The sequence below is a fragment of the Tiliqua scincoides genome, chromosome 1 (assembly GCF_035046505.1).
Source record: "Tiliqua scincoides isolate rTilSci1 chromosome 1, rTilSci1.hap2, whole genome shotgun sequence".
NCBI lineage: Eukaryota > Metazoa > Chordata > Lepidosauria > Squamata > Scincidae > Tiliqua > Tiliqua scincoides.
In genome coordinates, this window is record NC_089821.1 from 26,713,059 (window position 1) to 26,739,031 (window position 25,973).

Genomic DNA, 25,973 nt, shown 5'->3' on the forward strand with positions numbered 1-25,973 from the left:
CAGCTTATTATCTCGAAGTCAGCCCATGCCTTTTCACCCTCCCAAGAGCTGCAGACCCATCCTGCACAGTTCCACCAATCCACCCACATGTATTGACAAGGTATACTAAATGAAAGGTAGGCTACAGGAAAAAGAACTGGCTTTTAGTAAAAGTTACCAGCAAGGGTACACTTGCTAGTGGATGAAATGGGACAAAGTTTCATATGAAACACAAACCTCCAATAAAAATGTAGAAGGGGTGGGACAACAGCTCCAATTTCACCCATTGCCCAGAACAATACCAGGAAGTTTTGTGCCTCTAATGGAACAGAACCTTGTGTGTAAAAGCTCAGAAACCAAATGCCAAAACAGCAAGCAGTCACATGCTCTATGCAGAATAACCAGCTTGTCTGGATAACCCTTTGAAACCCTTTGGATCAGCTCTGGCTTCCCTAACGACAGCAGCCAACATAGCTCACAAGGCTCGCAGGAGCAGGTTTTAAGTTAGAGCTGGTTCCCCAAGTTAGACATGGTTCCCCAAACAAATGTAAAGTGGAAACGGAGCATTTTCTAAGAGACTTGGGTGTCCTGCCAAGCAGTGATAATAAATGCACTTCAACAGTACCTTTATGTAGACATAAATTTCAAAGCCATGATGAGCCAAGCAGAACAAATCTAGGGACATTTATTAAAAGCTGCAAGGTCTCACAAAACCTTAGGGCAGGGTCCAAGATGCTCTGTCACTAGATCAGAAACAGCCAAGCATTCAACACAAGGATTCCTGAGCTTTTACTCATTGGGTTTAAAAGAAGGGGGGCATTCTTGCACCCGGCATTCTGTTTATCCTCACACCCCCAATGAAGACACCAGAATGCACTGGGGTTTAAGTTGGGCCACTAATAAAGTGACCAATTTTTAAAACATGAAACCTACTGAATACATCCTCATCAGTCTGGGGTAGTCAACAAAACAGCCATCCACGGCCAATTTGGATGACAGAAAAAAAAAATTCCTACTTGGCCCTCATGATGAGCAACCAGCTAATCTCAGACTGTACATACCCATCATAGCTTGTAACCTGTGATGGAGTTTACCCTTAGAAATCTATCCCGTTTCCTTTTAAAGGCATGTAGGCCAGACACCACTACCACATTCGGTGGCAAGGAGTTCCACAAACTAATTTACATGGTGGATAAAGAAATATTTTATTTTGTCTGTCCTGACTCTCCAGACACTCAATTTTAGTGAATGTCCCCTGGTTCTGGTGTCATGTGAGAGGGAAAAGAGCATCCTGCTATCCACCCCCTGCATAATTTTGTATGTCTCAATTATGTTCTCTCCCCACCCAGCACCTTTTCTCTAGACTTCAGAGACTCAAATGCTGTAGCTTTTCCTCAAAAAGGAGGTGCAAAAGAAAGGCCCAGTAATCATTTTGGTCATTCTCTTCTGTACCTTTTCCATTTCCACTATGTCCTTTCTGAGATGTAGTGACCAGAACTGGACATAATACTCCAGATGTGGCCTTATCTATTTGTACAATGGCATTATAATATTGGTAGTTTTATTCTCAATTCCCTTTTTTAATGATCCCAAGTATGGAATTTGCCTTCTTTACTGCCACTGCACACTTGCGTCAAGCTGTCCACCAACATTCCAAGATCTCTCTTCCGAGTTGTCACAGACTTAAGTCTTCAACACTTTATAGGCAAGCACTCCTTTCCTTGGGAAAGCCTTTGCAAGCAAGGAATTAAGGCGCAGGGAACAACAGTCTTGTTTCTTTCAAACAAAAGCTGTATTAGCCCCTCTTGGGAAGCTTCGTCTGTATATTTTAGAACTAGCGGATGCATTACAGCATCCAAGTAGCAGCTGTTTACATGAAGTAGCTCACCATAGAGTGAAATTTCATTTCATGATAGCATCTTTATCCAAAGAGGAAGGCCAAGGCCAGCATGGAGAAAGAAGCACTTTGTAGAGACAGCTCAGTAAGAGCTAAGCAACATACCCCCTTGAGCATCCTATAATACAATCACCACATGTACTGTGGCAATTATGGACTAGCATTGAGCTCAGGGCTTTGGTCCGGATTCTCACAGGGTTGGAGATGCAAAGAAATTGTGTAAAATGTAGTTTTTTCTCTTTGGGGCAACAAGCTACTGGTATGCCACTGTGGAAGATACTACTGAAACACACACACACACACACACACACACACACACACACACAAACCACCATCTCTCTTCAGCTGTGACCCAGGCCAAAGGAAGGCTAGAATCTTCAAAAAAAAAAGTCTATCAGAAAATGAATCCAGCAGCCTAGCCCGGCGAACTTCCTTTCCTCATCATTTGCTTCCTTCTTCAGTCAGCCATCCCCCTCTAGAGACCTTCTCCTCCTCTGTGCAAAATGTGGGAAAATACTTTTCTGCTCAGATCTGGGTTTATTCAGCCGAACAGCTTGGATCCACCTCCTGAAAGCTCAGAGACATCCCATCAGGGCTTCGAGGGAGCACATACTTGGCTTTCCAATCTCGAGATGGGGGAAGGGGAGGGGACAACTGGAATGGATTGAAACAGAAAAATACCCACTTTAGGAACAGGAAGATGAGCAGGGACACTGTAGGTAAAGCTTTTCTGCTAACCACAGAGGATGCTTAACTTCTTTCATCACCCCATGCAGATTAAGTTTCCTTTCATGCTTCTCACCTTTTGTCTTCTTCTGCTGGTGTCTAAGTTGTCATAGAGCAGTGATTTTCAAACTTTTCCATCTCAGGGCACACTGACAAGGTACTAAAATGGTCAAGGCACACCACCAGGTTTTTGACAATTGACAAGGCACATCATTGTCCTGTGGGGGGGGAGGGAGAGGCTCACATCTCCCATTGGCCCTACTAATAAACAACCTCCCCATAAATTCCTGTGGCACACCTGAGGACCACTCGTGGCACAACGGTGTGCCATGGCACAGTGGTTGAAAATGGCTGCCATAGAGTTTCCCCTGCACTGCCCGAAGTTGTCCCTGGAACCCCCAATGAAGGCCAATTCACACTTTATGTGTTAAATTGCACATGCTCAACTAAGGGCACAATCCTAACCAGGTCTACTCAGAAGTAAGTCCTATTTTGTTCCATGGGGCTTACTCTCAGGAAAGCGTGGTTAGGATTGCAGCCTAAACCACCAACTAAACTACAATGCAGACTTAACTCTGCATTACAGGGGATGTATGGTTGCCAGATCTCCCACTTCTCACCAGTAGGTGCTTAGGCAAGATATTCTGCAGGAAATCATAGTGAGCAACATTTATACCTGCCTTGTTTCATGCCCATGGCTTCCAGATGCTAATGAGGCAAAGGAGGAAAGTTGGTTTCTCAGAATTCACAATACATCACTGAGAGTGAGCTGCTGGGGAAACTCAACAGCAGTGGTGCAACCAGAGGAACCCAAACTGTTTATGTGTAAACTTGTGCAGTGTTTTCCAAATACAGGAGTCGTGTCCCCCCCATATCCAAGGTGGTTCTGTTCCAGGACTGCCCCCCCCCCACGGATACAGAAACAAATATGGAAAAACCCTATCTCTGCCCCCCACACCCATTAATGTTTATTTGCTTACTGGAGCAAAAATGTTCTTCCTTTTACAGGTTGCTATAAGCACACAAGCTTATAGCGTTGAACAGGCAGGCTGTAGGCAGCCTGAATGCTTGAAAAGACTATTGAACTCTAAAAGGAAACAGTTAATTTCCTGCCTCCTGTTAGCATTTGATCTAGTTGTTTCAAGCATTCAGGCTGCCAGCCTATTTTTGCCCAGGTAAGCAAATAAACTTAATAGGTACCAATGGGAGGGTGCAGCATTCCCCTTGATCCCCAGATAAGTGAAACCACAGGTATTGGATCTGTGGATACGGGGGGGGGGGCACCTTACTTTGTTTAAAATGCAGACACACTTAAAATGTGGACCCTGCTACCTAATAAGGAGAGGGAGTTGTGGTTCCACAAGGAGAAGTAGGTGCTGAAAGGCAAGGAGATGGAGGGTGGGGAAAAAGCACGAAGGAGGTCTATCCAAAATTGCAAGGCATACATAGTTAGTCATCTATTCATAAGTCTTCCCATGAGAGTGGGAAATTGCCTCCTCATTTTAAAAACACGGCAGCTACTAGGCAGAGGCCATGGTGCATTTCATCATCCATGACAAAACACTTCTACACCCCTGGATATATTAACATATTATGAAGTGTCAATAGAAGCAGTTAGTGTAGCCCATTATTGCAGTGGCTCTTTAAGATTATTTCCTTTCTATGCTAAATCCATCCATGACCTTTGGTCCCTGGCAGCCTTAAGTGGAATGCTGATTTCTCAGAGATGGAAACAAAGCATAAGGGGGGGGGGGAAACACAGTTGAGAAAGCAAAATTGAAAACCAGTTCCAGATGTGTCCCAGATGCACCATCTGGGCCAGCTTTCCTGCATGCAAAGTCTACATGGCACATAATGAGAAAGTGGCAGAGAAAGGGAGAAGCCATACATTCACCAGCTTGGGAAAGCAAAGCTTTCATTATGCGATATAGAGGGTCTGAATGAGAGCAACTGAGCAATAAAGGGAGCCGCAGTTTGTGTCGCTGGCATCACTTTGCTGGTTACTAATGGTCGCCAACATACCCAGTGTGAAAGTCACCTGCACAATATGCAGGAAAAAATCTGCACTTCTCCCCTATGACAAAGTACAGAGCAGGGGAGTCAAACATAGGGCCCAGGGGCCAGATGAGGCCCATGGAAGCTTTTTATCCAGGCCTCGGGCTCTCAGCTGCTGAGCAGCGTTGAGGTGTTACTGCTGAAAGGGCGGCCCACGCGATAATTGGGCTCTCCTATCCCTTGTAATATGATCAAGATTTGCATATTTTCTCTTCTGTCATTTGCAGCTAATGTGTTCCTAAGTGAGAAAAAAGTGCTTATTTCTGGTTGGGACCTATTTAATGACATCACTTCTTTCCTAATGACATCACTTCCAGCCCTCTGCAGGCATCATAAATGCTATTCAGCCCATGAGTTTGACACTCCTGGTATAGAATCTAAATGCATTTGGAAGTTGCATCTTTGGACTATATCTATTCACGTGGAAAATCACGTGTACATTGGATAGTCTTATTACATGTGAAGAAGCCACTCTAAGGCAGGAGTACCATGGCAATGTTCACTTTTATCTTCAACAGAAAGACAAAAGAAGGGGAAAGACTCTCCAAGCAGCAGTAACTGCTTAAGCTTTTACAGGTATACCATGGCAAGGTATAATCCCAGAGGCAGCAAAATCAAGAGTAAAATATAGGATCCAATGGAATTTGTCCAGGACAGCAAAACGTAAATGGAATAGAGGGCTGTTCCACTGCCCTTTAACACCAGGTGTTGAACATATAGTCAGGTGGAAGTTCTCCCTTTTGGGAGAACCGAAGTCAATAAGAAGCTTTTATCTTGAAAGGAAAAAAAAAATTCAAAAAGTACTTTTCTGGGAGGCACATCAAGGCCAGAACAAAGTTTTACCAGTACAATCCTCTCATTCCAAACCAGATGACATGGCATAGGAGAACAGTCACTTGAGAAGTTTATGTTCGCATATCCCTTTCAAACATGCATGAAACAAAGTGAGTTTTAAGTCATGATGGTTCTTTAGAGACTCCCAGTTTTAGAGGAAGGCAGGAAAGCGGAAGTTTCCCAGTCAGCACTTACATCTGTGACTTCACTGGCCTGAAACACTCGGCAGATGCTCCAGATGTGAGAGTGAGAGGGACATACCATATGGGCAGATTCCAAGGGGGCAGTTGTGTCGCTGCCATCAAGTAGGTGAGCATTTGCAATTAGAAGCTTTAGAATACAAAGTTTATCAAAGGAAAAGTGAAAAATACTTGAGTCCACAGATTCAGTAAAACTCACAATTAACCATTCGTTCATGAAGATGTTTTTTTAGTCGGTCACTGAGAACATACACTGCTATAACCAAGATTACATCAGGCCTGACCTGAACAGGGGTCATTATCTGATACATAAAAGGAACATATATGCATGTACCCACATCTTCATGCCCTGGTTATCTCTCATTGTGACTACATGTATAGCATTCCCCTCCATTCTGGTCTTCCAGTGGCTCACCTTGTCCACCTACACCGAACATTCTGCCACCAAAATAATTTACCTCTCTGGTTACTCACATTACAACATGCCTCTCCTCAAATTCTTGCATGGCCTTCCTGTCAGCTCCCAGATCCAGAGTAGTATCTGGTCCTTATTTTCTACTTGCCTCTTTTTATCTCTCCACTTTTGTACCTTGCTATACTCTTGTCCATGATTCTTTCTCCCCCAACTTCAACACCTGCAGCCTTCTCATGGTCTCTTGTTCTCAGACTGATTCCCATGCTACCCCATAAGCCTGATCATCTGAGGAATACCCCTTCCCTTACTTCTTTCAAAACACCACTTCTTCAATGAAGTATTCAGTATAATCCTACTTCCTCCCCCTTACTGCAACTTAGCCTAAATACATGTACATGGAAATCACCTATTCTTTCTCAAGTTTTCCTGGCACCATTCCCCTCTGTTTTTCTTGTATCAATTCTGTGCCTTTCAGATCAGGGATCTTTCTTTCTTCTATTTTAAGCCACCAGCATGTTGATGGTGCCATATATAAATTATTCAGAAATAGAACCATTATTAACAGTTCAGCGATCTTTTAGGAAGTCAGCACGCTCCCTCCCCATAGATTAGAACTATGTGCCACTAGGCCAGCCATTTTCAACCTTTTTCAGTTCACGGCACACTGCCAAGGCACTAAAATTGTCAAGGCATATTCCCAGTTTTTTTTTTACTTACATTAAATTACTACATTGCAATTAATTTTTAATATAATTAATACAATTAAATCATTACATGACAAAGGGCACGCTCCTAACCTAGTCTACTCAGAAGTAAGTACTATTTTGTTCAATGCGGCTTACTCTCAGGAAAGGGTGGTTAGGATTGCAGCCAGAGACTGGGGGGGGGACAGACATTGGGGAGGAATGTGCCTGTGGGACTTACTTCTGAGTAGACATGCCTAGGATTGGACTTTTGGTTGCACTCTTTTTTCTCAAATACAGGAGCAGGCAACTGGCACCTCTCTCTCCTTCTCTCCCCCACCCACCGGCAGATTCCCCCCCATCTCATAATTGCAGTTAGCACCTCTCCTACTGTCCCTCCCCTCACTTGTCTGCACCGTCCAAAGGTCCAGGATCACTTGCCTCATATTCTCCCCCCTCCCCATTGCCTGCTCCTGTATTTCAGAAAAAAGTGTGACCAAAGCCCAATCCTAGGCATGTCGACACGGAAGTAAGTCCCATTATAGTCAATGGGGCTTACTCCCAGGAAAGTGTGGATAGGATTGTGGCCCAGTGCCCTTCCTCTGAAAGGCAAGGCAGGGAGGGTCACTTTGGGGAGCTGCAGGGAACTGTGGCAAGGAAAAGGGACTTCGTGGACCCTCAGCCAGCCCATTCTTAGGCTGGTGGCCTCAGCAGACTCGCTGGCTCCCTCCTTCTCACTCACTCCGCTCAGACCTCCTCCAGGCTTTTCCGGTTGCCCAATCAGCACGCAGGGCAGACAGCAACAACTATACCCAATCCTAGGCGTGTCTACTCAGAAGTAAGCCCCATAATAGTCAATGGGGCTTACTCCCAGGTAAATGAGGATTGGGTTGCAGCCTTCCTCTTGTTCAGCAGCCAGAGATGCAAAGCTGCTGCTCCTTTTTCGCAGCTGCCAAGTGAGGGTCAAAGCAGCTGCTTCTCCTGCCTGCAGCTGCTGCCTGCCTCCTCTGGCCCCGCAGCACACCTGAGGCTGCCTCGCGGCACTCCAGTTGAAAAATGCTGCACTAGGCAATTCTAGCATACCTGGAGAGGCTACATTCTCTTCCACCCATGCTTAACAAACACCAGAGACATCCCAGACTCTATACCCAAATACTTACAAAGAAGAGAAGGTTGAAGAGGAAAAGGAAGTACTTTGTGACCTTCAGGCAACCAGATCCCATTTTCTCTTTCTACAGAACCTGAGTGGAAAACAAAAAGAAGAGACACAACCACATGAGCATGCATTGTTCACACCAACACCACTCAGCAATGGTGAGGAAATCCAAATTACCCTTTGACCAGAATCTTTCCTCCCATCCCCCTCAGAAATGCAAGCACTGGAAAGATCACTTTTCTAACCGACTGTCATTTCGGTGGAAAGAACATTCAGTATTTGACTCAGTCTTGTTACAAGAACTGGTGCTATTCTGTGGAGGCACAATCCTTCCCAGGAGAGCATATCCTTCCCACATAGGCCTACGAAACAAACTATGCTGTATGTCTCAAAAAGAGACTATACGGAGACTGTCTCAGCACCTGGAGCAGACTAACTATACAGTGTACCAGTGGAGCGTCTGTTTGTACATGCGCAAAGTGGAGCGCAATCCAGAGGGCATGAAGCTTGTTTAAGGCTTTCAGAGAAGAGGCAGCAAGAGCTCAGGAAGGTTGTGTTTTAGGTACAACCCATGAAGATAGTAGTATTCAGGTTTCTCATGCATTTCGACCTGCAGTGCTGTCCCACCACCAAAATGTGATGCATCTCTCAGTTAAACTGGCAGACTCAAGTTTGCAGGAGACTGCAGCATTGAGGGCTTGTGAAGATACCAGGGTATCCTATGTTGAAGAGGACACATGAGGAAAAAAATGAGAAGCAGCAGTTCAAGAGCTGCTGTGTACAGACATCTCTCACCTACTCAACTGTGAGAAACTTTCACTTTTTCTCAACAAGTCATTGCCTCCTCTAGTACAGGAAGCAAGCTGGCAATTCTCATGAATTACATTCGACAACACAACATGGACAACATCCTTAATAGGCTTATCTAGCAGTGCAACAGGAAATAGACAAAGACATCAAGAGCAGCCAATTTTTAAAAAGTACAGAAGTTCTGCTCACAGGTTCCTTCCACCGGACTGGATTCGGCAAGGGCAATGGAACAAAAGCAAGTTATTCAATTCTAGTCTAAAAGCCGACTCTAATCCTATTAGAATATTTAGGTCAAAACCAAGGTCAGTGTGGAATTGGAGCATCGTTCTAATTGGATCACTCTCTCGCCAACCAGCAGGTTACAAAAATACACTAGCTTTGTTAGTGGGAGAAAAAAAGACAATACTTCAATTTTAAGAGGAAATTACAGCACAGTCCTATATATATTTATTCAGAATTAAGTCCCACTGTGTTCAGTGAATCTCGCTCCCAAGCAAGTATGTACAGGACTGCAGCATTAGAATATTTAGTTCAACTGTTTTCAGATTGAGAAATATGTACAGATCTGGTGGGAGAAGCAATAGGATTTCACAAGACTGCTGAAGTCTACCATTACTAGCATGCTATGCCTAGAGCAGTGGTTCCCAAACTTTTTAGCACTGGGACCCACTTTTAAAACAATATTCTTAATCAAGAGCCACTTAGTTTCACCAGCCTAAAAAAAGTGTTTCACTTTACTAGTCCCTCAAGCCTCTGTTATTATCCTTTTAACTGGGGTGGTGGTGATGGTGGACAGACATCCTTCTGGAATGTTTGTTGAACTGCACTTCCATTGCATCAGGACCTTTCTGGTGGCCTTGCATTCCCCCTCGCCTGGCATGTCACCTACAGACTGCTTTTGCCTGATTTATGAATGCCAAGGGGTGTGGCTATAATGATGATTTGGCAGCAGTGCTCCACCCCCCCCCCCAAACAGCTTGTTTAAGTCCTTGATGCACATTGGCTACTCTGCCTTGTTAGTTTCATGACTCACCAAAAACTGGGCTGCAACCCACTGGTGGGTCCCGGTCCCCAATTTGGAAACTGCTAGTTTAGAGTAAACCTCTGAGCTGAATCAGTGCCTTCTACACAACACAGAAGAGTTTTCTTTGTAAGAGGCACAGATTTAATAAACAGCTCAAAATGAAGAAAATATTCTAAGTTAAGAAAATCAACCGAATTGAAGAGGCAGGAAAAATTGTATTTCTATTCAGTCTCTGAACAAAAATAGGAGAGGATGAGACCAATCTGAAAGCTTAAGGACCCTCTGTACTATAGGGATAATTTATGAGAGTTAAGAAAGAATAAAGTTTTAAGATCCATCTAAGGATTTTGGGGATGAGAGGCTGTTGTAAATGTGAGATGTTCACAACATTAACAACTGTCCAGTTTAATGAAATACGCTGTGCATTGCTTTTATATAGAACTTTTACATTTTTTTTGCAATTAATATTCCCAGGGAATTGCAACTTGCTTGCAATACAAAACCTGCAAAGTAACAGGTCCTAAAATTAGTAAAAAACAAAACAAAAACACCAAAACAAAATATCCCTTCCTATATAGCGTAAATACTTTATTTTGTTGTAAATTAACATGATTTAGTGGTCGGATTTGCACACTTGTTTACAGAATATATGAAATATTAATGGGACACTCAATTCAAGTCAGCTTTTTCTTCTTGCCAATTTAAAAACTAATCCACTGGATTTAATCCTAAAAATCCACAAACACAGGAAGGGGGAGGCATACAATACTGAGGAGGCGCAGTCATTTTTATTTTTACAAAGAGCACCTTGATCACTCTACTTTGCATGATCTCAAAGAGCTCCATTCTGAAAAATGATTTGTGCTGGAAAATGCAATCTTTCAGCTGGATTTTGAAATCCAAGCAAAAACACAACCAAAGTAAACTCATATTAGCAAGTACTGTAGTCAGTTCTGGGCCACCCTCATGAGATTTACCACTATTAGACTGTCACTTGATCAGAGGATGATAATGGGCAACAGGACTCACTGCCTGGGCAGCAAGGCTTGCATGTGTACTGCCCAGGCAAATGGTTGGTTGGCAACCTTCAGTCTCGAAAGACTATGGTATAAGCCTACAGCACTCTGTATTCCCAAGCTGTCTCCCATCCAAGTACTAACCAGGCCTGACCCTGCTTAGCTTCCGAGATCAGACAAGATCGGGCATGTGCCGGGTAACAGTTGCACAGCCACTGCAAACATGCCTGCACCACTTGTTGCTGGGCCTCCGCTTTGGCAGCAGGAGCAGCTTGAGCGCCCAATGGCAAATGTCCAGGTGAGCTACCAGGAGGAATTTCTCAGTGGGGAGGGGGGAAGTGGGGAAGGGGTGTTTCTGAGCAGGGGTAGGGCAGCCTGCCAGGTGGTTCAGACCCAGAAGGAGGGCAGCAGCAGAGACTGCCACTGAATCTTATCCCCAATTCCATGTCTGAAAGCTTGAATCTGCACCAGTGAAATCACTGGTGCAGATCTGAGTAGATCCATAGGGGCTGCAAGGGCTAGGCAGAGGGTAAGGGAAGCTCTGGCCGCTTCTCCTGTCCTGCATGATATAGCAGGATTGGGCCCTTAAGAGTTTAAAATATGGGGAAGGTACCTTTGGAAAGAGATAAGTGAAGGAATTGTATATTTTAAGTCAGAGATAATTGTGAACACATACTGATTACAGCCTACTACTGCCACCTGCTTTTGCCCGAGAGTCTTCATGATAGAAGGGATAGCCAAAGGCAGAGTACCCACTAGCTTTGGCTACTATCTAAAAGTCATCATTTGATGGTTTTTCCATCAAACTTGGCAGAGATACGAAGGTGCCATCATGTCTGTGAAGCTTGCCTGCCCCTCTCTGCACCAATAATTAAAGCAGCGGGCATGTATTCATCTGTGATCAAAGCTTTAATCCATCTACTGATCAGTTAAGCAGTCTGAAACCCTGGAAGAGCATAAATCAACCCATCTTGCCTGTACAGGTATTTCCCAACACACAATGTTTCAGGAAAGCTCTTCTTCCATCCATCCAAGAACATAAACAACAGAAGACGGAAGACTGGGAAAACCTGTTTTTTTCCCTAGCAAGGATCGTTTTCATAAACATTCTGCCTCCATTCTGTTTGTAGCATGACTAAGGGTTTGCTACTTCTATAAGGAGTAGAATAAGCTTGAAGTGGGGGAGAATGAGGAAAAAGAGCAATGTTTCAAATGGAGATTTGATTTATTCTGGTGATTTCGCAAGCCCAGGCTCCAGAATTATCATATGTCAAAAGGAGACACCACCACCCCACCCAATAGTTGTTTGTTGAGAACAGGCATGGGTCAGGATCACTTAAAAGAATTCAGGTTCAGGCTCTTCACAGGTTCCTCTCAACATCCTGGGAAAGGATCATTAAATGCAGTGAACCCAATTCCTGGAAATTCACATAATTAAAAACAGGGTCTGGTGAAGAAATAAAAAGGGAACAAAAAACAAAAAGAGAGGTGTTGGTGGTAGTGATGCAAACTCATGTAGCTTAGCCCGATAACATGAATCCAGATGAACTGCCCTTTCATGGGAAGACACCCAAATTTAAACAATTTCTGCCCAATGTTGCATATATGCAACAGGGATCAAATGTGTACACCTGTGGGCTGGGCAAAAATGGGTTAAAAAGGGGGGGCAGAAAACCATATTTCACACTACATTTCAAAAAAAAGTCTAGCGAAGATCTGCAAGGAGACACTATAGAAGAAAGAAGGACACGATCAAGTTTGTAATAAGGAGAGCATAGTTTTCAAGAAGGCTCTACTGAATCTGTCCTCACAAGTCTTTTAAGGACAACTCAAAGCCTCAGTAAGTTTGAAATAGCAGTGTATCAGCAATCCCATCCTATTTTTCCCCCCCGACATCTCATTCATCCACCACACCCACCTTACATAGGAACTAACAGAAGCGGTCTCACATCAAGAACATATGTGCCACCAAAGACTAAGTGTTATAAGAAAGACTAGCATAGTAAGAGAGGACATTTTCCTAACATGCCACTATCTAACATGGTCAAATTCAGCACAGTGTCTTATGGAATTACAAGGCCAAGAAATGGTTTCCCACCATCCCCAGTAATACTCATCTCTTATGTTGAAGAAAAGTACAAATCCATTACTTGGCAAACTATTCACCACAGCCACCAAGAATATGAAATGGCTGATCTTCTCTAACCACTCATGGTTTACGATTGCATACACAAAAAAGGGGTTCTACCAACCATGCTAAAGCACAGAGTTACAGTATGTTGGAAGTGTAGAACTTACTGGTTGGGGATATTGTCAAAAGGTACTTCTCTAATCCATGCTAGCACCACCCAGGACCAGTTCAAGACCTCCTGACACCTAAGGCAGGATGCCAAATTCTGCCCACTCCTTACCTGGAGGAGTGGTGTAAGTGAGTAGCCAAACAGAGGTGGAGCCCTCTCCCATTCTCCTGAAATCTCCCAATCCTGAACTCTTTAGTGTTGCCGAGACAAGCGTACCACGGGTGCTGGGTGTCACAAATGTACCATAAGGCATGTCTGCGGCACATGGAGATGAGGGGCTGCTGACAGTGGGCCAGTGCCTGTGAGCACCGAGACTCAGCGTTGCTCAGAGGGCCAGCCAGCGCTCCAGTAGCGCTGGCCGACAGTAAGTAGTATCAGGGTGGAGGAAGGGAGTGTGGGGAACAGGGCAGGAGGTAGAACCAGCAGAGCTCTGCTCCACCAAATCCTGATTTCTATGTTGGGCTAAAAGTCCTGACATGGAGCAAGACAGCCAGCACAAACTTGAGAAGCCCCATTGTGGGGCTTGGGAGTTTCCCTGGGGGAAGGGGATGGAAGTCCCCTTCCCCGTGGAGCTCTCAGGCAGCTACCACATGGTTGCAGCATGTAGTGGTAGCCGCTTTGGCACCACTGCACCTAGCAGTGCCTTTAGGATTGGGTTGTCTAGTTACTGCCTCAGTTAGCTTCATGATTTGGCCATCCCTGATGCTACCATTCAACATAGAACAATGCCCATGTGGAGCTCAGAAAACTAGAAGTCTTTGCATTATTTTACTGTGAGGCATTCAGGAGCACTTACACCTAGAGAGAGTATGCGCGCAATCAGATTTAACTTGTTTTTCCTCTTGCCAAATTGGAAGAAGTGCCATATTTTGACAGGCAAAATTTGCAGCGCCTCAAGGAATTGAGAACTAAGTTTTGGGAAACTTTAAATCGCACTAACATACATAATGCATTACTATTTTATTTTCATTTTCAACATGGTGCCTTTTTTGTCATAGACTGTTTGTGGTTAAATTTTGAATTGTTTTTAAATTCACTACTAAAATACTTCAGTAATATTTGCAGTTTCTCCCTTCTATAATGGGTCCCTCACGACTCTAGTACAGAAGCACGGTTCTTATTTACCATTATATCTACTTATATAGAAAAGATGCTGCTGCTGCCTCCATTAGTAGTAACATCCTTAAAGATCGCCCATTTCAGGGCAATATGCTAACATACGATGCACAGGACCCAGTCTAAGCTTTCAAAGCTTGCAACCGCCAGTAAGATATAGCCCACCAGGTACACCCACACTAGACCCAGGCAGTGTCCCCATATCCATGTGAGTTCCATTCTGTCCCCCCTTCCGAACATGGAAATCACAGATACGGAAGGACCCTGCACACTAACTGGGAGCAGAAACTCCCTGTTACTTGCCCTCTAGCATGAGGGCTGATTGCCAGCACGTTTGGCTCTTCAGTTAAGCAAGATTGCTAAAACAAGAAGCATCCATGCTGCGAGTGCTGCTACAATAAAACAAAAAGGTAATGCTTTTACAAATATGTTTGTAAATAGGTGTGCAAGGGGGGTTTTGCAGGGGGGGTATTCCCGGATCTGCAGCTAACTGAATCAATGGATCCAGGGACTCACCTATACTCAATCTCTTGCAATCCCAGGCAGGCAAGATCTCTTGCAATCCCAGGGGACTGGAGGTTGATTGATCCTTCCCACGGATTGTCATACATGTCTTATTAATAAGCTGTATTTGATTTGTGAATGAGTCACTAGAAGTTTTCATAGTCCTATGAAAAACTAAATCACAGGACAGGAAGCTGCACTGCAAAGCAAGTCAGACCGCTGCCCTGCATTCTTGGGTGTCATTCCTCAATGGTTTGGGTGGTTTCAAGTCAGTTGGGTCATAGAGTATTTACGACTTCAAGGAACCAGCGGCCTAATATATACCCAGAGACTCAGGCAGTATTACTCAGCAAGTCTTCGCTTTCTGCTACTGTAATTTCTGCACTGGACTAGGCATGACGGAATGAGTCAGAGAACACACCTTAGCTTTGCAGGGTGTATTGGCTTATGGCTAATTCCAGTGTCAGAAATAGGATACAGAAGCTTAAATCCCTTCATGGTCAGACTACTGGCCTCCTTCCTTTGGCCTCTGCTTAACTCGGGTCAGAAATCTCCAACACCACTTTGGATTGGATTCAAGGCATTGTTAGATAACTGCTTCAGGAGGACACCTCCCCACACCATTAGTTTCCTTCATTAGCCTTGATGCTCATCCTCTCCCATCTCTTCTGCCTTTCAGATACTTCAAGACCAGCGATTACCCCAAAACTATGGAGAAACTCCACTGAGTTCAAATGGGGCTTATTCCCATTCAACAAATTACAATCCTTTTCCACCTTCACTTTTGCCCAGCAGGGAAAAGAAGAAAACTGCACTGCCACCAGCCCACTCTACCACCTGGTTCTTAGTAGTTGTGACTTCTTGGCCATGAAGCCATTTGTCACACAACAACTGCTCTTCACAAGGACTGCTGCCAATATAGAATTCTGCTCCTTTGTCATGACTGCTACAAGTAACCAGCAACCACTGCCAGGAGAGAGCAGAAGACGGTCCTGATCAGAGTGACATGCGATTAAACAGGTGTAACTTATTTCCACAGACATGTGCAATGGGTTCCCACCCACAAGCACAATTCATTAAGTTCCCAACCTATCTACCAGTTTCAGTCTGGAGATCTGTACAGAAGTTGGAACATACGTACCTTGGAACAGAATGTTTCTGTAATCCCAGCAATTTCACATTTGTGCAAAAGTGCTACTAAGGACATACTATGTCTGCACAAAAGCAAAGACGCAGCCATCCATAACGTGAGCCAGTTTAAGATTTTGTATACAGGTGGAGCCTATTAATCCGCAGATTTGGCCAAATGTGGGTGCCCCAGACCACTGTTAGGTCAGACTCTGCCCCAACTGAATCCTCCAAAGAGGACTACAGCAGTGGTCCAGTCCCCTCCAGGGGCTTCCCCAAGCCTCAGAATGCACTATATGGCATAAAAACACCAGTCCACTTTCCCTTGGGAAACTGGAGGGTTTTTTTTTAGTCAAAACAGCCATTCTAAAGTCCACAGAGGTGACAGGTGGAAACATGTACATCTGTGAGCTTCAGAAAGTCCTCCAGAGGCAATTGAAGCACAGCTGCAGTCCCTTTCAGGGGGCTTAAGGGGCCAAAGATCACCAATTTGATTATCTGCCACTTTCAGTATGGGGGGGGGAGTGAGAACAGATTCCCCATGGATACCAAGACCCCACCTGTAACTACAAGATGCACTGACTGCACCTAGAGATGCTGAAAGCCAGTAAGTTCTCTCAGTTCCCTTGGAACCACAATAAAAATACTGACACATCATTTTGCGCCAATACAACAAGATTCATCCTATTTTTAAAAAGTTAATTAACCCTGACCACAAGTGCAACACCGGTTACAGTTCTAAAGATAAGCAGAAAATCACAAGGGAGCCCATGGGGACATGGCTCAAGAGGCAGCATACCAGGTGTCTGGTTGCAGCAGTTTTACCCACCAAGCTCTACAATCCAAGACCATTTTTTTTTTTTAAACCTAGGAAAAGAACACACCAAAGAGCCAGGTATGCCACTCTTCTGTACAAGCACATTACACTATCGTACACCTGCAAGTGAGCTAATGAGCAGTGGCAGAATTAATGACCCTTTTGTTTACTAAACAGAAGTCAGCACATTCCCTGAAGGCAGTGATCCATGAAGACTCCACTTACCAATCCGATTAAATCTGAAGCATACACCCAGCTAGGTGTGCACAGCTGAGAAATAAGTTATCCAAGGGCAGTGGTTGTACACACTGTCTAAACCCATCACCATCTTGCAATTAAGTGTACCCTGCCAGAGTTATTTCACCGTCCAACATCACGGAACGCAACGACACTCAGCAACACATATCGTTCAAACATGATTCGAGACAGTTCAGGAGTCTAGAACTCTGTCAGAAGCCGGAGTTTTTTCTAAACTGCAATATTTTAATGGGAGAGTTAGCCAGCTTTTAATCTTCAATCAAATATCAAAGGACAGGAAGGAGGTATGCTATATATATTAACCACTTCTATACCTATTATGGTTAGTTTGCAAGATGGATTGCCTGCCAAACACCGGGAGGAAAGAGGTAAAGATCAGAGCCAGCTAATCCAATGATTACCAGATGCCCCTTTAGTTCAGACCACAGCAGCTGCTGAGTGCCTTCATTTTGGCCACTTATTTATCATATATCATTGCACGACTCAGTTTCCCTTTAGGGATGATTCAGCAAGCCAGCCATCTTGGGGACACACAGTTCTGATCTCACTTAATGCTGGCAGTCACGTGTAACCGAGAACTTCATGGTTTCTCACATGTGCATTCATCTAAGGCAGTGGTTCTCAAACATTTAGCATCAGGACCCACTTTTTAGAATGAGAATCTGTCAGGACCCACTGGAAGTGATGTCATGACCGGAAGTGACATCATCAAGCAGGACAATTTTTAACAATCTTAGGTTGCAATCCTACCCATGCTTACCTAGAAGTCCCATTTACTATCACTGGTAAAAGCATATACATCCTAGCTTGTTAAAAGTAAGAGTTGTAACATTTTCCCCAGATGCAGTCACATGGTAACATCAAGCCTAATATATTAATGTGAGGGGTGCCCCAAAGGGGAGTCTCTGGGGTCACCCAGCAGGGTGCTGAGGGTTGGCTGGATGGTCTCTTGGGATCCCTGGGTCCCCTGGGTCCCCTGGGTCCCTGGGGTTCCTTGCAGGGGAAGCCTCAGACCAAGCCAGGGGGAGGGGGTTCAAGGCACCCTTGTCCTCCTCCCTGGAGGCAGGACCTGAGGCCCTTGGTCTTCAGGCAGGGGCTCCAGCCTCCTGCCTTCCCTCTCCAGAACTGCCTGTCATCACAGGCTTCCTTGCTTTTATCCTCCCCAGCCACACCCTCGGCTCCTCTCCCTTCTCCCTCTCTAGGCTTAAAGGGGCCCTGACCCTAGCCTGCTTCCCTCTTCTCTGGTGGTTAATGGTGGCCCAGCCCTGCTCAGGTCAGGTGAGCTCTGGGGGGGGCAGTCTTTCCCACCCAGCTGCCCTACATCTTGCCTGGTCAGCTGGAGAGGCGGTGGTGGTGGCTCTGTGGCCAAGCAGTTCTGCCCCTGGCCTGCAGCCAGGTAAGGCAGGGGTTGGACAAGGGCTCGACCCGTGACAATTAAAAATAAAATATTGAAATGAATGGGGACTCACCCGACATTGGCTCACGACCCACCTAGTGGGTCCCAACCTACAGTTTGAGAAACACTGACCTAAGGCAATTAACTGTGCCAATGTTCTTAGAACTCCACTTGACAGGTTCTGATGTGGAGCCATCGAAGACAACAGTGCCCTTCATGTCCTTGTGGAAGGATCTGATGATGCTGAGGAGCCTGGGTGGACATCCAATCTTGGGGAGAATCTTGAAGAGGCCGTCTCTGCTGACCAGGTCGAAAGCCTTTGTGAGATCTATGAAGGCTATAAAGAGTGGCTGTCGTTGTTCCCTGCATTTCTCCTGCAGTTGTCTAAGGGAGAATACCATATCAGTGGTGGACCTGTTGGCTCGGAATCCACACTGCGATTCTGGATAGACGCTCTCTGCAAGTACCTGGAGCCTCTTTAGTACAACTCGGGCAAACAGCTTTCCTACAACGCTAAGGAGAGAGATGCCGCGGTAGTTGTTGCAGTCACCCCTGTCACCTTTGTTCTTGTACAGCGTGATGATGTTTGCATCCCTCATGTCTTGAGGTACTCCACCTTCTCTCCAGCAGAGACAGAGGATTTCATGCAGCTCAGTGACGATGATCTCTTTGCAGCATTTTAGGACTTCAGCAGGGATGCTGTCTTTTCCAGGTGCCTTGCCAAAGGCAAGGGAGTCCAGGGCCACGTGAAGTTCTTCTAGGGTTGGTTCACTGTCAAGCTCTTCCAGCACAGGCAGGCACTCAATGTTGTTCAGTGCTTCTTCGGTGACTACATTTTCTCTGGAATATAGCTCAGAGTAGTGCTGCACCCAGCGTTCCATCTGCTGCGCCCGATCCTGGATGACCATCCGAAGCGGAGTGAAGCAGGGCTGTGTTCTTGCACCAACCTTGTTTGGGATTTTCTTCGCTGTCCTGCTGAAGCAGGCCTTTGGAACTGCAACAGAAGGCATCTATCTCCGGACCAGATCAGACGGAAAGCTCTTCAACCTCTCCAGACTGAGAGCAAAATCCAAAGTCCAGCTGAAATGTCTGCGTGACTTCCTCTTTGCCGACGATGCAGCTGTCACTACCCACTCTGCCAAAGATCTCCAGCAGCTCATGGATCGTTTTAGCAAGGCCTGCCAAGATTTTGGACTGACAATCAGCCTGAAGAAAACACAGGTCATGGTTCAGGATGTGGACTCACCTCCCTGCATTACAATCTCTGAGCATGAACTGGAGGTTGTCCATGACTTTGTGTACCTTGGCTCAACGATCTCCGACACTCATTCTCTCGATGCCGAGCTAAACAGGCGCATCGGTAAAGCAGCTACCACGTTTTCCAGACTCACAAAGAGAGTCTGGTCCAACAAGAAGCTGACGGAACATACCAAGATCCAGGTCTACAGAGCTTGCGTCCTGAGTACACTTCTGTACTGCAGCGAGTCATGGACTCTTCGCCCACAACAGGAGAGGAAACTGAGCGCTTTCCACATGCGCTGCCTCCGACGCATCCTCGGCATCACCTGGCAGGACAAAGTTCCAAACAACACAGTCCTGGAACGTGCTGGAATCCCTAGCATGTATTCACTGCTGAAACAGAGACGCCTGCGTTGGCTTGGTCATGTCGTGAGAATGGATGATGGCCGGATCCCAAAGGATCTCCTCTATGGAGAACTCGTGCAAGGAAAGCGCCCTACAGGTAGACCACAGCTGCGATACAAGGACATCTGCAAGAGGGATCTGAAGGCCTTAGGGATGGACCTCAACAAGTGGGAAACCCTGGTCTCTGAGCGGCCCGCTTGGAGGCAGGCTGTGCAGCATGGCCTTTCCCAGTTTGAAGAGACACTTTGCCAACAGTCTGAGGCTAAGAGGCAAAGAAGGAAGGCCCATAGCCAGGGAGACAGACCAGGGACAGACTGCACTTGCTCCCGGTGTGGAAGGGATTGTCACTCCCGGATTGGCCTTTTCAGCCACACTAGACGCTGTGCCAGAACCACCTTTCAGAGCGCGATACCGTGGTCTTTCGAGACTGAAGGTTGCCAATACAATACTTGACAGGTTACTGAAGTTGGACTTGAGATGTGTTAAGTCTGACACATTGTGAACTAGTTACACAGCTATTGTATGTTAACTACATTTTAATTCAGTGTCGTCGTCATCACCACCATTGCCATCTCCCACCCCCTCCCAAGAAACCTACTAAAATGGTTATGCAAAAAAAAAAAAAAATCAAAGGTGTATGATTTCCATATATGTTTGTAACTCCCTTGGTTACTCAGTGTGTAATGCAATTTTAAAGAGATACATACTGGAGCTGTTGTGCCTGAAATGGTGGTGGCTGGCAACCTTCAGTCTCGAAAGACTATGGTATAAGCATACAGCACTTGGTATTCCCAGGCAGTCTCCCATCCAAGTACTAACCAGGCCTGACCCTGCTTAGCTTCCAAGATCAGGCATGTGCTACAGAAATGCAACAAAGATAGCAAACTGGTGCTAATTTCAGAACAATTCTATTTCATCTCCAGTGTCCATACTGAGCTTTATTCAAGGCATGGTAAAATATTTGTGCAACATCATGTGCTTGGAGAAGGAGTCATGGATTTTCATGTATTACTGCAGTGCCACTTTGTGCTCCTTTGGAAAGGCGAACGAACATCCACTACTTTTCTCCCGAGGATTCTTTCAAGGAGAGCATGCATTTCTCAGTCTGTCCACCCCAAAGACCTCACATTGCCCAAGCACATGCACACCACACCTGTGAAGATTGCCGCCAAGGTATTTCACTTTATCATATTTAGCTGGAACACCCATAAACAGGTGTTACTTGCCTGGGCTAGAGGCTGCATGAACCACCCAAGAAGTTGGCTATCCACTGTAAAACAAAAGAGGCATCCACTCAGAATATGCATTCTCAAATTCCCATTTCACCAATATAAAAAAGGGAAGGGATGCTTTAAGTTTGGCAAAACAGACTTAGATTAGAGGATGGTAGTCAATTATCCTCTTAAGTCTAGACATACTAGCCAGAGTGCATACACATACAATACTCTTGGAGTAATTTAGTTCTCTTCTTTACATGTATCTCACTGGATCACAGCACAACACAGTCCCACAGTCGTAACAACCCACAATGTATTGTATTGGCTAGGTCCCAGCTGCTAGGAGATGCGATTCACTTCTAATACACAGAGGCTTATCAGGGCAGCTCTTTCCCTCACTAAGATTTTTTCCCACTTCTTCAACCCTCCTTGCTTCAATAGCAAAGGACATCTGGCATCCCTAACCGTACACAACTAGCTCCGTGAGCCAATTCACTGTCTCAAGGTTCCAGAGTGTCTCAAAAATGACACAAATCCCACTGCAAAGTTTAGAATTGCATATTAAAAGGCCATCCCTGTTCTTTGCTCAATGTGGCTAAGTATTTATACAGTCGCTCTAGTGAAGCTTTCTCTGAAATAGTCAAGCCATGACAGCGTCAGGCCAAACCACTGGAGCTGTCACTTCAGGAGATACAGGCGGGTGTTCAATCCAGCAGACAGAGCCACAGATAGGCTCTCTCTTTATATGAGTGCCCACAAGGGTATCAGGACTTATCCAGACTATGTTTCGGTTTTTATATGTTTATCTAGTCCAGTTTGTTAGATATGAAAAAAATTGTGCAAGACTTGTTGAAGAAAGGTACCTACAAAAGGCTTTTTTAAAAAAAGGTATCAGTTTATCAGACTTCTGGACTGTGAATATTTGTTGTTCTTAATTGCTTCTTGCTCCTGTCCATCTAACTTCTATTGATCCATCCCACCCATTGGCCACAGCTGAAAAGTCCCTGCCTTCTACTAAAACCCAATCATCAAGATTTGCGCCAAGCCCAGTTCTTTTGAGCATGTTATGCTCAGGGCAAATTAAGACCAAATTAATTCATTGCAAATCTTATTTCATTGCAAGCGCCAGATCTTTGACAAGGCAAGTCCTATCAGCAAAGCTTATTTTAAGGGAAAATGATCCACGTATTCACTACCCTCCAGATTAAGAACAGTGCTGTACATGGGTACCAGGTAGGTGGTTGATTCTAGCCGAGTTAACTGGAGCAACATGAAAACATTAGTCACTTACAGATCCGCCAGGCCTCACACTGAGCCCTGCCACTTACAATCTACATCACTCCACTCTCCCTCCCTTTCTCTACTCTGTGATCAAACAGTCATAAGAAAGCTAATTCATCATTTTGACCAGAAGAGTCAGTGCAGAAGGAGTTCTGGGGAGGCTGCTACACGCCAAGGGGGGGAACATACATATGGGATATGTTCCACAGGAATTTGGCAGCTGAAGAAGAGGCAGAGAGGACTGGATTCATTTCAGGAGGTGGGGGAAGGGATTCCCAAATCTCCAGACTTTCATACGTGGTGTTCTGTTTCAGCAGCTGGTTGTTTCTGGTTAACCCACTTCCAGACTAAGACAGGCCAATCTGAATCATCTTGAGCACTAAGTTCATATAATGGAGAATAGAGTGGAACCAAAGCCTGCCGGGCTAGGTCCACGGGACAGCTGCTAAAAATAGACATAAGATGCTGGATTATGCAAGCCATTACTCAAGGACTGCTATCTTGAAATTTTACAGCCACTGCTCTGTTTAGATGAGCAAAGGGGCCAGTTCAGGGTAAGAAAGCAGAGTGCTCCAGGAGGATCTAGGGTTCTTTGATTGCTTTCCCTCAAATAAGCAATTACAGATACTTGTAGAGGATTAAAATCCCTGCTGGAAGAGCAAGTGGGTGTCCATGGCATAATGCTTCCAGGGCCCATAAAGTGCCCCTTTCAGAACATCATTATCTGTTCAGTGGAATCTGTTGGTTCTCAAGTGATCCTTTTAGCTCAATCATCCAAATTATGGATGAAGCAGGAACAGCACTCATGTAGCTGAAGGCAGGGGAGGAAATGTCACATAGTAGTGGACAAAGAGCAGTCTGGAATGTCTGGATGTAGACATAGGGAAAGTTTTGACCCCTCCAAATCAAGGGACGTAGGTAAAAAGGACAGATGGCATCCATCAGAAAAGAGCACTTAGCAATGATAGACTGAAGAGCAGGGCACAATGATTGCAAGGAAAGTCTGTGCTACTCTGTGGGTAGCAGAGAGGCTTTAACACAAGTGTGAATTGTATGTGGCTAGTCCAAGTAGATAGTGGTACAAGCACTATCTGGCGCACACAGGTATGCACAGATGATTTACAGTCTGAATAGTCACTCTATACACATAAATAGCAACAACATTTTGATCTCATACATAGGATGATTGAAACGCACTTTTATGAGTACAGAAAGGATGGCCAACGTGCATCAAAAGGCAATTCATCTTCATGACAAATTACACAGCAAGAATATACACTGGGCAAGCGATTCACAAGTATATATGGATTACTGCCTACCTTTCAGCAGAGGCGCTTGCCACGAGATAATTATGACCACCTACAAAGCAAAGGCTTGCTTAATACAGAAGGATTTAAAGAACTGGAAGGTGCAGGAAGAAGCCACAGCATGAACTTCATGACTATGTACTCTTATATGCATTGCAAGTACTCAGTGATCCAAGAGACCCGAGTAGAACGGATGTTATGCCTAAATGAATTTGAGATGTCTTACTTAGAAGGGCTCCCTCCCAAGTCTACAATTGTGTAACTGCTATCCTATATGAACCTGTCTGTTGAAATTATTGCAAACAAGCAATTCCCAGTTCCGCTGAACTAAAAAAAAAGTATATTCATAGGATGTATTAGCAGAAATTTAAAGTGCATTTCCCACACATGCACCAGGTTTTAGCCTATGTCATGCTCATGCAACAGTGCATAGTGTCTTCCCTATCCTTGCCCTCCGAGGCATGCTCCCCAAGCCATATGAAAAAACCCAAACAGTGGCGTAGCTAATGATCATGTAGCCCGGTGCCAAGCTCAAAATGATGTCTCACAAGTGATGTCACAACCAGAAGTAACGTCACGCCCAGGCTTCTAAAAAAATGAAAATTGGGAGGACCTGCCCTCTCCCCCAGCAGCTTGCCACCCAATTGGTCTGCTGCCTCCCTCCAGCCAGTGGCATGGCTATGGCACCTATCCGCTACCTGGGGTCAAAGAAGATATTGTAGCCCCCCCTCCCCCCATGACAAAGTCAAATTTAATTAACAGATAAAATTGTGCCCCTTATTGGTTAGAGACACTGTGGTGGGGTGAAGAGAGGTGGTTATTATCTTCCTGCTACAGGTGTGCATCACTTAACAATGGGGATACATTGTACAGGAGGAACACCACTTGAAAAAGTGCCTCTTTACCCAGTTAGCAGGGGTAACTGTATTATACTACATGGACGCGATAGCCGACTCATTTTAACACCTGAGTGGTTAACGCTGGATCATAACATTTCATTGCCTCTCAGAACAATCAGTCTTACAGGTCGGTTCTGTGTTAACGAAATCCACTTTTTGTTCCATAAGGCAGCTGTGTTTTCATTTTCTGGTTAATTGGCCATAACATTTGACAGAATACAGATATTCCAATAGTGTTTGTTTCATTGCATTCTGCATTAAAGTACCTTTCTAATGATATATAACATGATGGGTATTATTTGTATATACCAATGACTTCACAATTTTGGCCACTAATGTCAAGCTTAACTTGTTGTCTGCCTTAATAATAATAATAATAATAATAATAATAATACAGGTATTTATATACCGCCTTTCTTGGTCTTTATTCAAGACTTTATTCAAGGCGGTTTACATAGGCAGGCTTTTTTAAATCCCCGTAGGGATTTTTATAATTGAAAGAAAGTTCTATCTTTCAAGAGCCACAACAATTCAGATGTTTCATTCTGATCTGGCCTCCATCCTGGCCTCCATCTTCCCATGCTCAGAGCAGATGGACTAGCTCGGCTTCAGCTTGTCAGCTGCTTCAAGGTCACACGGGGCCGGTGGCCTCGAACTGGCGACCTTGTGGATGTTATCTTCAGGCAAATGGAGGCTCTACCCTCTAGACCAGACCTCCTGCCCCTTAAGCTGCCTTAAGCTTGTTCCCTGGTGCATTTGCTACCCCCCTGCACCCCCTTAGCTGCGCCACTGGATGCAACGTTGGCAGAAATTGTTTAAATAGCCAATTGTGTGGCTCTCTTGTCAGTTAATGAAAACACAACTTGAAATGTCTCAGTGATGCATTTAGCGTCATGCTTTCCAGTGCCGGCTCTTGGACACAAACCTTAATAATTTACCCAAAGGCTAGCTCTGGCTATTTAAAATTGTAAGAGACAGCTTTCTTGCAAACAATGACGCACAAAGAAGAAGGCCAGTTAAGTGATGTAGTGCATGAATAGAAAGCCTACAAACTTTTCCAGGATTGACGTTTTGTTAATTTATACAATTTTGTTTTCAGAGTCTCTATTAAAATTTAAAAAAACAACAAAGTAGTGGGGCGGCAACTGTGGTAGAATGGGGAAGGGGATATGGGTGGCAAGGAAGTCAAGCAAGCTTTTCACTTCTCATATTAACAGGTCATGTAGAATCATTATCTATGCCCGTGAGCATCTGGGTGATATTTTTGAGGCTTGATCTCATGTATAACCACAATGTGAATGACGGCTTGTG

General features: G+C 44.9%; 1 protein-coding gene across 1 annotated transcript in view; it reads right to left on the minus strand.

Annotated features, from left to right (window-relative positions):
• CD82 (CD82 molecule) overlaps nt 1-25,973 on the minus strand; it is a 72,451-nt gene that overhangs the window by 26,282 nt on the left and 20,196 nt on the right. Inside the window, exon 2 of the mRNA XM_066631470.1 lies at nt 7,950-8,030. Within this exon, the coding sequence (XP_066487567.1) occupies nt 7,950-8,012 (63 nt within the window). The 5' untranslated portion in view covers nt 8,013-8,030. The remainder of the gene's footprint in view (nt 1-7,949; nt 8,031-25,973) is intronic.